The 15,787-nt window shown below is 45.1% G+C and overlaps 1 protein-coding gene across 1 annotated transcript in view; it reads left to right on the top strand.

Annotated features, from left to right (window-relative positions):
* cpamd8 (C3 and PZP like alpha-2-macroglobulin domain containing 8) overlaps positions 1-15,787 on the top strand; it is a 47,564-nt gene that overhangs the window by 4,263 nt on the left and 27,514 nt on the right. The window contains exons 4-24 of the mRNA XM_080860756.1: positions 601-766; positions 1,350-1,402; positions 2,696-2,713; positions 3,428-3,482; positions 3,621-3,734; positions 4,035-4,119; positions 4,554-4,662; positions 4,934-5,161; positions 5,745-5,915; positions 6,919-7,047; positions 7,391-7,583; positions 8,012-8,187; positions 8,711-8,860; positions 9,011-9,169; positions 9,803-9,942; positions 10,252-10,314; positions 10,525-10,756; positions 12,052-12,205; positions 13,592-13,731; positions 13,843-13,894; positions 14,195-14,493. Coding sequence (XP_080716882.1) covers positions 601-766; positions 1,350-1,402; positions 2,696-2,713; positions 3,428-3,482; positions 3,621-3,734; positions 4,035-4,119; positions 4,554-4,662; positions 4,934-5,161; positions 5,745-5,915; positions 6,919-7,047; positions 7,391-7,583; positions 8,012-8,187; positions 8,711-8,860; positions 9,011-9,169; positions 9,803-9,942; positions 10,252-10,314; positions 10,525-10,756; positions 12,052-12,205; positions 13,592-13,731; positions 13,843-13,894; positions 14,195-14,493 — 2,886 coding nt within the window. The remainder of the gene's footprint in view (positions 1-600; positions 767-1,349; positions 1,403-2,695; positions 2,714-3,427; positions 3,483-3,620; positions 3,735-4,034; positions 4,120-4,553; positions 4,663-4,933; positions 5,162-5,744; positions 5,916-6,918; positions 7,048-7,390; positions 7,584-8,011; positions 8,188-8,710; positions 8,861-9,010; positions 9,170-9,802; positions 9,943-10,251; positions 10,315-10,524; positions 10,757-12,051; positions 12,206-13,591; positions 13,732-13,842; positions 13,895-14,194; positions 14,494-15,787) is intronic.

Genomic DNA, 15,787 nt, shown 5'->3' with positions numbered 1-15,787 from the left:
TAACCAGAGAGAGAAAGAGAGACAGAGAGAGAGAGAGAGAGAGAGAGAGAGAGGGAGAGAGAGAGAGAGAGAGAGAGAGAGGGAGAGGTGCAACCCCAGCCCTGTGACATGAGTTGTTTTCTGCTAATTATTTCTTTGGCATTTCCATTTTGTATTTTATCTTTTTGTGTTGTTAGCTCTCTCTTTGTCACCTCTGCGCTCCTCATCTCCTCTTCCCCCTCCTCTCAACTTCTTAATGGCTCACTGGGCTGCTGACATTCTGTGGGACATTGTAAATAACTGGGTTATGAACCTTTTATGAATTCAACACTTCCCCTGTGTAATTGTCTTTGAAGGATATTTTGCCCAGTACGCAGCCACCACAAAACGTTATTGTTGTAGCTCATCAAGTTAGACACAATACAACAGCTGAGAATGTACGTAGCAGTATTCTTCAGTGCATAAAATACATTCTGAAATGGCCTCGTAATACGTAAGGAAGTGTTTACACATTGTCGGTAGGGATATTCAATGTCTGTGTTGTGTTTATGTCTGTAAGGTGTAGTACTCAATCTCTGGCTCTGTTCTCTTGTTTTCCCTCCATCCCTCTCCATTGTTCAGGTCCCCACAGGACTGCGAGGCCAGGCCCAGCTAAAGGTCTGGGGTAACCGGCACCTGACAGAGGGGGGTTACATCTTCCACAACTCCACCACTGTGACGGTGGACAGCAAAGGGACAGCTGTCTTTATTCAAACCGACAAGCCTATCTACAAGCCACAGCAAAGAGGTATGTGGTGACACACATCCCAGCTGGATAACCTGAAATTTACACACAGACTTTGTTCCATATCTTGTACACGTGACTTGGGTACCCACTACAGTGATGTTGTGATGTGAAGAATCATGGCTCATAGCACTCTAAGTGCAGTTGGGATGTGCACACTTCATTTTGATGGATTGGAGAGTAGCGCATGCTTACTACCATATGTACACTTATGCTAAGAGAGTGGATGCACATACAGTATAGGACAAAAGCATTTCAGTTGTGATCATCTGTGCATCAAGAATGACTTTGGAGTAAATTTGATGTTATTCACAACAAACTAAAATGATCCACTGGAATTACTTTGTGTTAATGTGTATATCCACACAAATGATATATACATGAAATGATATATCCACAACATCTAACATGCACAAGTAATAATTGCATGTGTGTGTGTATCAGGGGACTATCATATTATGCCTATCAAAGTGAGTTATGTGCATATTGTGCACAACTCATTAAATACTTTGATTGTTGATTTCAATTTTAATGACGGAATTTTTTTCAACATTTCAACATTTTATTATCTTTTTTGTTTTTCCAGTGCTCATCAATGTTTACTCAATGGCTCCAGATCTGAGACCAGCAAATGACAAGGTATGTCATTATGTTCAAGAAAATGCCCCCCTGCAAGCTATGAAACATTATATTTCTGCTGATTAGTAGACAGATCAAACTAAGCTGATGGATATGGAGGCCATAAAACAGTTCTTGTCAAACTGTTATTGATAAAACATCTACAATGTCACTGAAAACAGAGTTTGGTCAGGTGATTTAAACAGGCGGGTAGTGATGTGCTACGCTTACTTCGTTACAGGTACTGTAGTATTTCTCCTCCAATAAATTGTACTAATGGGAGTAAATGTAATGCAGAATACATTTCACTCTTAATCGAGTACATTTACCATTACATTTGTTTTACTTAAACTCCGTTATATGCTCCGTTATATGCTACTTCTATGTTAAATTATTTGTATTCACACGCGCACAGCTTCTAGCCTCGGCGTTGACTGCTTGACTCCATAAACATGTATTTAGATGCCGTATTGGCCTCTGGTTCGTACGTAAATGGTGCAGCTATATTGAACCAGGGCACTTGACAGTGGAAGTCTATCGAGGACAATCCCAAAATGCCTATGAGTGGAAATTGGTGTATAGTGGGCTGCATGGGGGTGTGCACACCGTGGTACTGGTTCCAGTCATGGCAAAAAGAGTAATAGTTTTACTAGGTAATGTTATAAAGCTAAATTATTTGGCTAGTCTATGGGGCAAGAAGCTAACATTAGTCAGCATCTAAGCTCGTGAGTGTGTGGTTTAAGACTGATTAGACACCAGCCTCCAGACCTCCTTTTTCCCCAATTCGGTTTATGTGGAATGTGATTTAATTGACTGTGCAGATGGCTGTTACGTTGTGTTTACTAGACATTTGGGCATAGCCCCACATTTGTCTATAATACATATACCAAAATGTAATCAAACGAGGTTACTCACTTCTTCATACTCGTTTTATGACATACATTTTTAGTCTTACTCAAGTCATTATTTCGATGGGTACTTTTACTTAAACGTGAGTCACAATTATTATAAAGTCACAATTTGTTTACTTGAGGACAGCTTTGCTTACTCTACCTACCTCTGGATTTAGACAGACAGATATTAAAGACCATCAGAAATAGTTTTACTTTTATCTTAACTTGGTTTCACTCTCTCTAATGTTACTATTTCACACTCATTGTCTCTTTATAAGTGAGTGTAAAACATAATACACTGTAGTGCATTTGTTTAATACATGCCATCTTTCTTTCTCCCATCTCTCTCTCTCTCCCCCCCCCCCTCTCACTTTTTCTCTCTCTCTCTTTTTCTCTCTCTCTCTCTCTCTCTCTCTCTCAGATTGAGGCGTATGTTGTGGTGAGTGGTCCTTAACTGGGGGGGACCACCCGTCTTGGTTTATTCTCACTGCAGGTTGAAGATTACAGGGTTCTGCACCTCTGATAACAGGCTGTCGACCAACCGCTTCATGCTGCAGATGTGTGTGTGTGTGTGTGTGTGTGTGTGTGTGTGTGTGTGTACATGTGTGTGTGTGTGTGTACATGTGTGTGTGTGAGTGTATGTGGGTGTGCGTCTGTGCATGCACATCTGTGTATGTGTGTGTGTTGTGTGTGTGTGTGTGTGTGTGTGTGTGTGTGTGTGTGTGTGTGTGTGTGTGTGTGTGTGTGCGTGTGCGTACGTCTGTGCGTGCACATCTGTGTGTGTGTGAGAAAGTTATATAAACAACTTAACTCTGGTGATGTATACATATAAGAGTGCACACCCACTGGGTACCCCGTTGCTGTGTGCCCTGGTTAACTGCCTTCAGGGACTTCTAAAATCTGTCTGTGGAATAGGAACTCAAATATATCACATTACAGAACTAATTAAGCAGCAGCCTGAACTAACCAAGTGGAGAGCTTAAATTCACAATAGTATTATTTCTTAAACCATTTTTTATCCCAGTTTTGAGGTATGTTGTAGCGCCTTGTAGATTGTTAATTTCTTACCTGGATGGATGTGATAGGCAGCCCTGTTGAGGTCTGTTATGGGTGGTCCTAGTATGTGTGTGTAACTTTAGGTGAATTCTTTCAGGATCCACGGGGATCCAGGATGATCCAGTGGAATGGACTGAAGCCCCATTGCTGCGGTATTTCTTTTGAAACTCTTTAGAAGTTTGCTTTTTTTTTGTCAGATTGGAAGGCAGTGCCACAGCTGGATGTTAACATACCTCCCTCACTGATTCTGAGCACTGTATTAATGGAGGTGCTCTTGATTTCTGTTTCAGGCATTGTGAATATGAGCTTCCCCCTGTCTGACCAGCCGGTGTTCGGAGAGTGGCTCATCTTTGTGGAACAGCAGGGTCACACCTACAACACATCCTTTGAGGTGCAGAAGTATGGTGAGCACCCATCAACCCCAAACCACTCAGCCCGTTCACTTACACAGTAAATTTGCATGGGTCAATACTGCACGTCATGTCATGTTCATTATTGCACAGCATTACTGCTGGTTGAGAAAGACATTTCATTCAGCTAAGTACTGCTTTTGCTTTTCCTTCTGACTTTGCTGTATCATTGAGAATTTAGTCCTTGTGTTTTCCCCTCAACCCTTATGTGTTGTCTTGTGATATCTGTAGACTGTGTAGCATGTATAGATTGACTGTGTGCTACAGTATAACCCTGTCTGTCTCTGCTTGCAGTCATCCCCAAGTTTGAACTGGTGCTGGAGCCTCCGCGGTACATCCGTGACCTTAACGTCTGTGAGCAGGTGACCGTCAGGGCCAGGTGAGCCCCAACGCACCTCCTCTAGTATTATACATTATTAGTATAGTTACTGCTCATATTTTAGTTTTTTTAGTAACACATATACGGTATCTAGACAATGCCAGTGTTCCCTGCAGTAATTAGAGACCTCTCAAATTGCTCCATGAGCTGTTAATGTACTATATGTATAAACATTCCATCCACTGAAAATATACTTTATTGGTAAACATGGCTGTTTTTAATTTTGAGGAGGTGGGTTACCTCTCTCAGGTGCAAAACGTGTGGTATTCCATCAGAGAAATTAAGTCATCCAAGCCTGGATTATATTGTAGCTTCATATCTTTCACAGCAGTCATTGTCTGTATTGAACACTTGCTTACAGTTGTATCTGCTGGTGCTTTATGATTACATACATTACATGCTTAATACATCCATTAATGCATCCACTCCTGTAGGTACACATTTGGGAAGCCAGTGACTGGGAAGATGATTGTGAACATGACGGTGAATGGAGTTGGGTACTACCGCCATGATGTAGGCCACCCAGTGGTCAAGACCATGGAGGTGAGTCTAGTAGGGTGGACTTCTCACTGCTAGTAGAGACGCCTAACCACGTAACCAATCTATTCAGGTGTCTGCTAGACCTGGAGGTGATTCAGTAGCTTTTCAGATTAGATGCATTTGTACTGTCTGGGTATGTCTAACCAGGCAATGGAGGCATTACAATGCACACGCCTCACTGATAAAATAACTGATAATATAACTGACAGCATCCTAATATTCCCTTCCCTGTCTGTCCCTTTTTTAATGTTTCCCTCCTGTCTGTTCTCTTCAGATACGTGGCACAGCGACCTTTCCCTTGTGTGTGAAGGAGATGATGCCGCTGGATGTGGCGGATCACTTCCGGGGCACAGTGAGCATGTGGGTGTCCATCAGTAGTGTGGACGGCAGTCGGCAGACCATGCTGGATGACTCTACCCCCGTCCACAAGCAGTTGATCGATGTCAAGTACTCAAAGGACACACGGAAGCAGTTCAAGCCTGGTCTGCCATACAAGGGCAAGGTGAAAGAGTCTTGGAATATTGGAGCACTGGAATATTAGGACTTGTTTCCATATTAAGAGGTGAATCCATCCGGTGTGGGGTGTACATCATTGCAAGATCAAGATCGGTCCTCCTCTGGTGTACATCATTGCAAGATCAAACCTGAATTCTTGGTTGTTAATACCTCAGACTGAGTCTCGAATATTTGGGATACATTTAATTCTTATCAACTGATTGTATCTCTATGGGTCTAAACAGTTCTCCAAACTTTGTTTAAAATGTTCTGTTATGGCACCAGTGATGTGTACGCTTGGAGGTGTGGAGTTCATTTATATGGTGAAATAAGAGAGAACAATCAGGATATTTACTCCACAGACCTAAAGATGAAACCAATCTTTAGTCTTTCAGTACTCTTCATAGTGAACACATTATTGCCATTTGGTCTATATTCATTTGCATGATGTTTATAGATGTGTACATTGTGTGTGTGTGTGTGTGTGTGTGTGTGTGTGTGTGTGTGTGTGTGTGTTCGTGTGTGTGTGTATGTGTGCGTGTGTGTCTGTGTGCGTGTGTGTCTCTGTCTGTGTCTGTGTCTGTGTGTAGATCGAAGTAACATACCCTGATGGCAGCCCTGCCGATGCTGTGCGTGTGCGCGTGAAGGCGGAGCTCACACCCAAGGATAATGTGTTCACCAGCGAGCTGATCTCCCAGAATGGCCAGGCCACCTTTGAGATCCCCTCCATCCCCACAGCAGCACAGTATGTCTGGCTGGAGGTCAGTGGCAGGTAGCAGACAGACAGAGACAGAGAGGGAAGTCAATACACAAGTGGGAATTGGGGAGAGACAGAGTGAGTTAGAAGAAACCACACACAAAGAGTGAGAAAGAGTGGTGTAGAATGGGTGAATTATAGAAGGCAGAGAATGACATGTAGAGAGTAAACAGGGCCAAGAAGGAGAAATAAATAAGATATAAACGTTCTTCCATTTCAAATAGCTGATGGCTTTTATGTATTTTACTCTGTGTAGTGTGTAATAACAAGTTTGGAGCCTCAATTTAGGTTTCCCATTTTGGTGCATTTAGTTGTCTCTCCCAGACTAAAGTGATTGGTTTAATAACAACGTTATGATACAACTAAATACACCAAAATGGGAAATCTAAATTGAGTGTTTTAATTCCGCAATAAGATATTCACATTAAAACAAACTGCATTATATCCCTAAAACTAACATTTATCTTGAACTAAAAGGCTCCAGACTTGTTATAACACAGGATAAAATACATAAAAGCCATCAGCTATTTGAAATGGAAGAACGTTTATATCATATTTCTTTCTCTTTCTTGGCCCTGTTTACTTTCTACATGACATTCTCTGCCATGTGAATGCCATGTGAATGGCAACATTTTGAAGCTGTTAACAGGTATGACGTTACTAATGGCCAGCTAAATCAGAACTTCAGGACTAAATATTCTGGATAAAATAGAACAAGTGGTGTGGGTGCTTGAGGTTATGAATGAAAACATCATCCTTAGAGGTAAGTTTCTTATGAAAGTTCTGTTGTTGGTTTTGGTGTTGATGTTGTTAACTGGTGTTAAATATGAGAGCAATATTATACACATTAGCCATTACTCTTCTCTACGGTTTGCCTATAGCTGTGATATATTTTCAATATACTATGAAAAAAGATCACAAGTTGACTACTGTTTTGGCATCATTGAATAGGTATGTGTCCTCATGGCCTGTATCCACGTGCGTACGTATGTGCCTCTCTCTCCCAGACTAAAGTGATGTCCATAGACGGACGAGCTGCTGGGGACCAGTACTTGCCCAGCTACCTGTCCATCAGCAGCTGGTACTCTCCCAGCAAGTGCCACATCCAGCTGCAGAGTCCCGGCCAACCCTTGCAGGTGCTTACCAGTGGCCCTGTCAGCCAGTTTTTAAAGACAGATTAAAGACATAGTAACACAAGAGAATTAAAAGTAGCCAGCAATAACTAGCATGGCATGTGTGTGCATGGCCCAGTGTGTGATGTCTGTAACCTGTGTGTTTCTCTGTGTCTGTGCTGCTGTGCATATGCCCATGTCTCTTTATGTGAATATTTGTTTGCGTGTGTCTCTTGTGGCTGTACGCCCTTGTCATCTTGTGTATGTGGAAATTACTTGACAAATATGTTTCTCTTTCCCCATATGCTTATCGGTGTGTGTGTGTGTGTGTGTGTGTGTGTGTGTGTGTGTATGTGTGCATTCTCAGATCGGACAGGAGACAGTAGTGCAGCTGAAGTCCACATGCGGGTGTAACTTCACCTTGCACTATGAGGTGGCCTCACGGGGCAACATCGTGCAGTCAGGTCTGCAGCATCCCAACCAGAGCACCCACCGGCAGAGGAGGGCGGCTGTCATCTTCGACAAGAACATCCACACCACACAGACGCCCTCTGAAACAGGTCAGCCTCCCTGTAGACCCCAGAGAGATGAGAATGTTGTGTTATAATACAGATGAACACAACAAAGGCCTATGGCTGCAAGAGGCCTGATGAAAATTTAGATGAAACACTGAAGGATAATCAAAGACAATTAACAAGACATTCTTTTATCAGGTGTAATCTTGAACTATGCATTTGTATTGTTTTGTATAGATCCAGTGTGAAAGTGCATTTCAGAATGTTCTGTATAAGGAGATGATTCTATATAATTCTAATACAAATCTAATGTACTATTTATTTTTGCTACTAATTATTACTATGTACTTATTGATGTGGATATTGATTGACCTGACAGACTCTATTGAAAATCTCTACAGTTAAGCGTATCTTGAGTTCCTTTTTGTCTGCACAGGGAAATGTTATGAGTTAATGTATTTTCTTGTTGACAGAGGAGGAAGAGGCCCTCCCCCAGACTGAGATTGACAGCTGTGTCACGGCGTTGCAATTCCAGGTCACCGCGGCAATGGCTCCCCTGAGCCGGTTGCTGGTGTACTACGTCAGGGAGAATGGCGAGGGGGTCACAGACAGCCTTCAGCTTCCTGTGCAGCCCAGCTTTGAAAACAAGGTCTTTCTATCCCCCTTGCTCTTTGTCTCTCTCCCTACCACTTGTAATGTCTTTGACTGTCTCTTGTTCTCTGTACCTGTGTCCAGGGACCTCAGTAACAAATATACACTCATTCTTGCATGTTTCTTTCTCTCTCCACTCAACTCCCTCCTTGTCTCTCATTATTATATATTGTTACACTCAACGAATAGTCCATTGAATGTCCCATGACTGCCCATTGTTGACAGAAGTCTAAGAGAAATGTCAGGATTAGAGTATAACTTACGTTTACCATGACTTCATATACAAGCAGTGTGAGTTTCCAGGGAGAATTGCCATAGCTCCAGGAGATTTGTCTGGGGCTCATTGTTTTTGTGGGGCTCTGAATAGGTCCCCACAGCCCTATAGATATTTAACTACCCCTCTTAACCACAGCAGGACACCTCCCTTGTATACAGAATTGTAAATGTAGCTGTAAGACACAGTCATCATGCTGTGATTTTGTGTGTGTGTCTGTGTGTGTGTGTGTGTGGTGCCCTTGTAGGTCTCCGTAACGCTTTCCTCAAATGAGTCCATGCCAGGTGACCCCATCAGCTTAAAGGTCAAAGGTGAACGGGGGTCATGTGTCTGTGTGGCCACTGTGGACAAAAGCATGTACCTCCTCAAACCAGGATTCCAGCTCAGCCCTGATAAGGTCATTCTGGCACCAAGCCTTACATATTCTCTTACATATACTCTCTGTGCTCTGCTTACCTCTCCATTCCTTCTGCAGATTTCTATTCCTGATAGATTAACAAATGTTTGTTGTTTCGGTGTGTGTGTGTGTGTGTGTTTGATAATGCAGGTGTTTAAAGAGCTGGCAGACTTTGATGTGTCAGATGCTTTTGGGGTACCTAAAGATGATGGGCATTTTTGGTGGCCAGGCCTATCGTCACGACGACGACGGTCATCAGTGTTTCCATGGCACTGGGACATCACTAAAGATGCTCGCTTCGCTTTCACGGTGAGCACAATATCAGTTCTTCACACTCAGCCACAAACATTTTCAGAAACACAGAAGGAGCAGCACAAACAACACCAGCACAGACCCAGCCACTCCGAAAACACACACAGGACCACCAAGAGCTAATCCATGGTCTCAGACACCCTTAGACATAGCCAGCAATGCCACAACCAGTTATAGAAGCAATCATATTACATTCCCAGTCTCAGTTAAGTTACACCCAGAGACGAAGACAACCACGTCTAGACGCAAAGCGATCCACACCTCGTCCAAACACAGAACCAGCTGTGTCACCCCCAATCAGTGCCAACAGCTGTATATCACGCCCAGACACAACACCAGCTACACCACACCCCAGTGCAACCTGCATTGGATTCCTTTGTCTGTCAGTACTGATTATATATCTGTCTCTGTCAATGTCTCTCTGTGCATCTGTATGCCTGTCTGTCTCACTTACTCACACTTCTCTCTTGTTGTGTGTGTGTGTGTGTGTGTGTTTGTGTGCATGTGTTTGTCTGTGTATATGTCTGTGTTTGTGTGTATATATGTGTGTGTGTGTGTGTCTGTGTCTCTGTATGTGTGTGTGTGTGTGTGTGTGTGTGTGTGTGTGTGTGTGTGTGTGTGTGTTTTCAGGAGACCGGGCTGGTTGTGATGACAGACCTGGTGCAACTGAACCACAGGCAGAGTGAGGGAATGTACACAGATGAGGCAGTCCCAGCGTTCCAGCCCCACACCTCCACACAAGCAGCCTTGCATGCCCGACCAGGGCCCAGGTACACACAGATGCTTGCATAGACACACACGCACACACACAGACACACACACACACAGACACACAGACACACACACACAAACACACACACACACACACACAGACACACACACTCACACACACACAGACACACACACACACACACACACACACACACACTCACACTCACACTCACACTCACACTCACACACACACACACACACACACACACACACACACACACACACACACACACACACACACACACACACACGTAAGGGCAGACACATGAAGATGTTTACAGTTTTGACTGACTTTTGATTGGTTGCAGAGCAGAGAAACGCAGGCGAACGTTCTTCCCTGAGACGTGGGTGTGGCACTGCCTCAATGTCAGGTACTGGGGTCTTGTGTACATTAATTGGATGAATGCTTAAACAAACTTTTGTTTCCAAAAGTGCAACAAGATGTTCAGTGATTGATTCTTGTAGGTTTATAGGCCAGTTTGAAAGAAATTCTTTTAGTGTTCTGGATGAATGTGCAGTTTTTGGTGTTTACTTAAAGGGGATCGGGCATGACAGAATAACTTTTACTTGCTGTCTACCAGTGATGTCACAGGGGAAGCAGAGCTCCAATTAGTCGTCCCGGATTCCATCACTACCTGGGTGACAGAGGCGATTGGTCTGTCGGAGGAGAAGGGGCTGGGCATGGCGCCCAGGGCAGAGCTGCGTACGTTTAAGCCCTTCTTTGTGGATTTCACTCTGCCTTACAGCATCATCCGTGGGGAGCAGACCAAAGTGCCCCTCACTGTCTACAACTACTTACCTACCTGTGCAGAGGTGAGAGCAAATAAGAGGACAGGGGTGTTTTGCAAATGCATGTACCTTATTTAGCTAATTCTTGAAATAACCAATAATTAATGATAGCAAACTGTGTAACAATCATTCTTCCCATTTTTTATATTTTGTCTCATTGGATGCCAATAATGTGAACTAATACATTGCTTTCTTGCAACGTATGACTATCTGGTGCTATTGAATTGTTTTGAAACTAAATTAATCGAAACTATATCCTTGTTATAGCAGAAGATACCCTCCTTTACAGTTAATAGGCTATTTAGTTGCCACACCTTGTCCTTATGGACAGGTGTGTATTTACAAAAGTAACCTTTAGTCACTTACAAATAACTGCTCTGATACTCAAAAAGAGCCTTCTCCAGCCACCCACATGTTTCTTTGGAGTGCTGAAGTTCCACACAAATGGACGACACATGCTGGGCTGTGGGAGGCTGAGCTGTGTGCCGCTGCAGTGAGAGCAGGGCAGGGACGACCGCAAGGGTACTGTCAGAGGACTTTGAGTGGGTGTCATCCCCCGCCTTGTTTCAATCAGGTCCGTCTGCTAATGCCGTGTCTGAGCGTGATCGTGACTCCCCAAATCTCACAGTGAAGGATCCACTCCCTCCCCAAAGGAGCGCCTTGCATGTCTGCCTCCCTGCCTGCCTGCCTGTCTGTGTGCTTGCGTGCGTGCTAGCGAGCATCCTTGCGTGTGTGCGCAGCTGCCATAACCGTGTTAGCCCCCATGACGCAAGAGTGAGTGCGGAGCCCCCTGCTTTCATGTTGGTGGAAAACACGTTTTTGTTAGGGGTGGAGGGGGAGCTGGTGCAAGGGTGGTGGGGTGAAGGGGGGTGGAGGGGGGTTAGGCACGGCGGAGTTATTTATGACATGTGGCGTGTGGACGCCCGAGCTGTGAAGCGATCCGCCCGCATTACCAAATGCTAGCTGCAAACCGGGACGGCGAGGTGGGAGTGATCCGTAATCCTTCAGGGAGCCGGAGAGCCGTGAGTCAGGGAGGCATGGAAAATTTGCAATGCGCCTCAGAATTCCTCCAAATCCTTTAAGAGTACTCAGGAAGTCACGCTACATGAAGGGAAAAAAAAAAAGAGAACACGGATTGGGAGTAAAGGGGATTGGGGTTGATGGAGAGAAGAGAGGGGAAGAGAGGAGCAGAGAGAGAGGGAGAGAAATAAAAGAGATAGAGAGAAATATATGACGCAATTTTGTTCATGTCAGGAGAAGCAGATTAATGGAGTATGCCTTCACGGGGCTCTGGTTTGGTTTGTCTTGTCCCTCTGCAGGTCCATGTCAAAGTGTCTGTGCCCAAGGGCATCCGCTTTGTGGGGCATCCTGGCAAGCATCACCTTACCAGGAAGAAGTGTGTGGCCCCTGGGGAGGCCACGCCCACCTTTATTGTGCTGTCATTTGCCGAGCTGGGTGCAGCCAACATCACAGGTTAGATCATCTGTGCAGTCACGACATCTGACAGAATATAAACATACAGGCGCAATCCCAGTCGACACACATACACACACACACACACACACACACACAAACACACACACACACACACACACACACACACATGCGCACACACACACACACACACACACACACACGCGTAAATGCTTCTTAGAAAGTAGCTCATAAAGTATTAACACTCTTCTTCTTAAACCCTGTTTGAAACTTCTTGCAAATTACACTTGACACAGATTCTATTTCAGGTGCTATGCAAAAAGCTGCTTTTTCATACATTTGAAAGTTTGCCCATCTAAAAAAGGTTTTTTTAGCCCTTTGAGTGTGTCAAGACACATTTATTCTGACATTTTATTTGCCAACCTCCTGTCCATTCCCACTGATAGTGAATGTACATGTCCGACACCACCATGAAGGACAAAAACTTCATATAGAATAGGAGAGCACCCACTGATGAGGCTAACATGTGTGTGCTGGGGGTGAGGGGTGGGGTGAGGGGGCTTCACACTGTAAGGGAAGGGACCTCCTGAGAGACACACTCTCTGGACAGAGGTGGGGGAAGAGGTGTGTGCGTGTTTTGGGAGGGAGCATTCTATGACTCCCAGTGGCACTTTGATGAGTTTATGGGTCACTGCCGGCCAATGGGCCCCTTGCGCCTTGCCTCTGACCCTGCTGCCCCCCCCCCCCCCCCCCTCCTTCCCTTTCACTACACACACACAATGAGCTGGTTTGGCACACACACAACTGAGAGAACACTCTGTATCTGTATGTGTGTGTCTGTATGTGTGTTTGTGAGAAAGTGTACTGTATACTGTATCTTTGTATGGTATGTTTCTTACCCTCACCTTTTAGAGAAGGGGAAGATATTGCGGAATACTTGTTTTGTAGCCTTAATCGGCTTACACATATGTGCACAGTTGTGGATGTGTGTGTGTGTGTGTGTGTGTGTGTGTGTGTGTGTGTGTTCCGTGGCCCCCTGGGGCGACAGATAACTGGGGGGGAGGCGTTGTTCTTTTCCCCTCTGTCATGTTAAACTGTGTCACAGTCAATTTGTCCCTTCTTTTGAAGTTGCGCGGAAACATTCTTGAAAGCCTGTGATCATTTGCCGATGAGTCCTTGTCGGCATGGAACCCATAACACAAGCTTTTGCCGACACAACTTGTTTTGATCATTTCACTTAACATTCACAATACAGTGTGTTCCACTGTCTATTATATTACATTTGACAGACAAACAAAACAACTTGTGCATCAATAGTTGCCGACACACACGCACACACACACACACACACAGACACACACCCCCACCCCACACACATATACACATACACAGGGAGGTGACGGTTCTCTGCGTTTGGTGTGACAGCTCGTGCAGTGGCCTACAATGAACCAGGGTGCTGCCATGATGGACTCCAGTCCCCTAAAATGGGCCGCAACACAGAGGAGCTGGACGACAGGCGAGCTCAGGCGGGGAGCGACTACGTGCGCCGCAGTGTGCTAGTGGAGGTGGGAAACCCATCTGATCCTTAAACAGCAGAGCTGTGACAATTTGCTGTTGTTTAGATCTCCAGTCAGTTTCTTCATCTTATTTAATGTGTGTGTCTACCTCTCTTTCAGCCTGAGGGTCTACCCAGAGAGTACACCTACAGCGTCTTCTTTTGCCCCAATGGTTAGTTCTGCTCAGACTCACTCTCTCATCTCTGCTCTCTGTCCATCACACCATAAAATGTACTTCCCACAATACACTCAGCATCTAGAATGTCTACCTCAGATTTTCTCGCACTGAAACCACAGAAGCATATTTGTCCCATTTAAAAGACATTTGCACAGCTTGATTTGTAATCCATAAATAAATAGTGGTACAGCACAACTGCTCACACAGATGTCTTGGGTCGTGTTGCCACTGTTACAGTGCTAACATTGTGTCTTATTGAGGCTTTGTTGAACTAACCACACTCCCATTCGTCAGAGCGAATCCACATCTCCACACCCAACAAATACGAGTACCAGTATGTCAAACGGCCAGCGCGCGTCACACACTTCGAGGTGGCAGTGAAGACACACAATGACGCCCACATCGCCCTCTCAGCCAGCCCGCACGACAGCGCTGAGATGCTGGAGATCGTGCTGGGGGGCAGGCAGAACACGCGCTCCTGGATCTCTCTGGGGAAGATGGGAGAGCCGGTGGCCAGTGCCCCCACGCCAGGCATCCTCTCCTGGGACGAGTACCGCAGCTTCTGGATCAGCTGGAAGGGCGGGGTTGTTCAGGTACGACACTGCTAGGTGCAAGTCCTGGTCCCAGAGCAAGAGCTTAAAAAGAAGAAAAGGCAGTTCAAGATCCACCCTCATGGACTTCACTTTAAGCTCTGGGTCTCCATTGTGCAGATGAGGAGGGCTAAAAGGTCTAGCCAATAAGTTATATTGAAGCTTAAGATCAGTATGTGAGCATCTGTTTTTTCTTCTCATTGTTCTAGGATGAACCTGAATGTAATCAATGGGGCCTGGGTATGCTGCCATAGCCTACCGTTTCAGTAGTAGTGGATAAGAGTAGTCAGGAGGGCTAAACTAAATTAAAGCTCTCCCATTCCTCAAAGACTTGCCGTATGGACTTTATTTAGAGAACACTGACAGAGAAAAAAACCTGAATGGAACAGAGTAGGCTATCTGTGATTTATCATGGCAGCCCTGCTGTGTATACGTCTCAAGAGCAAGTGGACAGGCGCCACGTTAACAGGCTTATGACTGTGCTCATGAACCATTGCCAGGGAAACGGAACTCTGTGTTGTCCACGGTTGAGATGATTAGCGGCCTGCGTTTCTCTGGCACCCTACTCCCTCTCTCTCTCTCTCCCGGTGGCACACCCGTGAGGTCACGCGAAAGCGGGCTGATGTCAGTGTGGCCACGGGCGGTGATCCGTGGCTTGTTGCGCGGCGTGCCTGGGGGCCATCACCAAGACGAGGGGGTAAATCCTGAGGTCCCGAGTCCCACAGGGAGCCTTTACCTGGCGCAGAGCACACTGGGAGCAGGACGCTTTTAATTAGGCCTCGCAGGGAGTTTTATTAACTCACTGACCTGGTTCCTGTGTTTGTTGGGCCATGTTCCGTTTTACATGCTCCTGCAACCAATGTGGTAATGAGTTGAATTTAATTCAGCCAGGAATTCCAGTAAATATCAAGCAGAGTATGTGTTCATTTGGAACAGCAGTTGGGGGTGTACGTATGTAGGTATAAGGTGAGTGAGGTATATGTTTGCCAACTTCTGGCAATCGTTTCGTTTTTTTATGGAGCCCCACTCCTTGTAAATGACAATATTCCTTTTTAAGTGGAATTTAATTGGTTTCCCAGGCGTCGTAATTGAATTAAAGTGTGATCATGATTACTTCATTTCCTTTGAGTGAGGGAATGCATATTTCTGACATGGCATGCACTAATTGCTTACTTGTTTTGCCAGGGTGTATCCGAAGGGGGAAATCTGGAAGGCATTGTGAAGAGGGCCTTTCCTGGCACACTCAGCTTAGATCTGCTTAGCTGAAACAGCAGCTACTCCACCAAAGCTGTCAAGG

This window comes from Sprattus sprattus (genome assembly GCF_963457725.1).
Source record: "Sprattus sprattus genome assembly, chromosome: 2".
NCBI lineage: Eukaryota > Metazoa > Chordata > Actinopteri > Clupeiformes > Clupeidae > Sprattus > Sprattus sprattus.
This window is presented reverse-complemented; position numbering and strand designations above follow the sequence as displayed.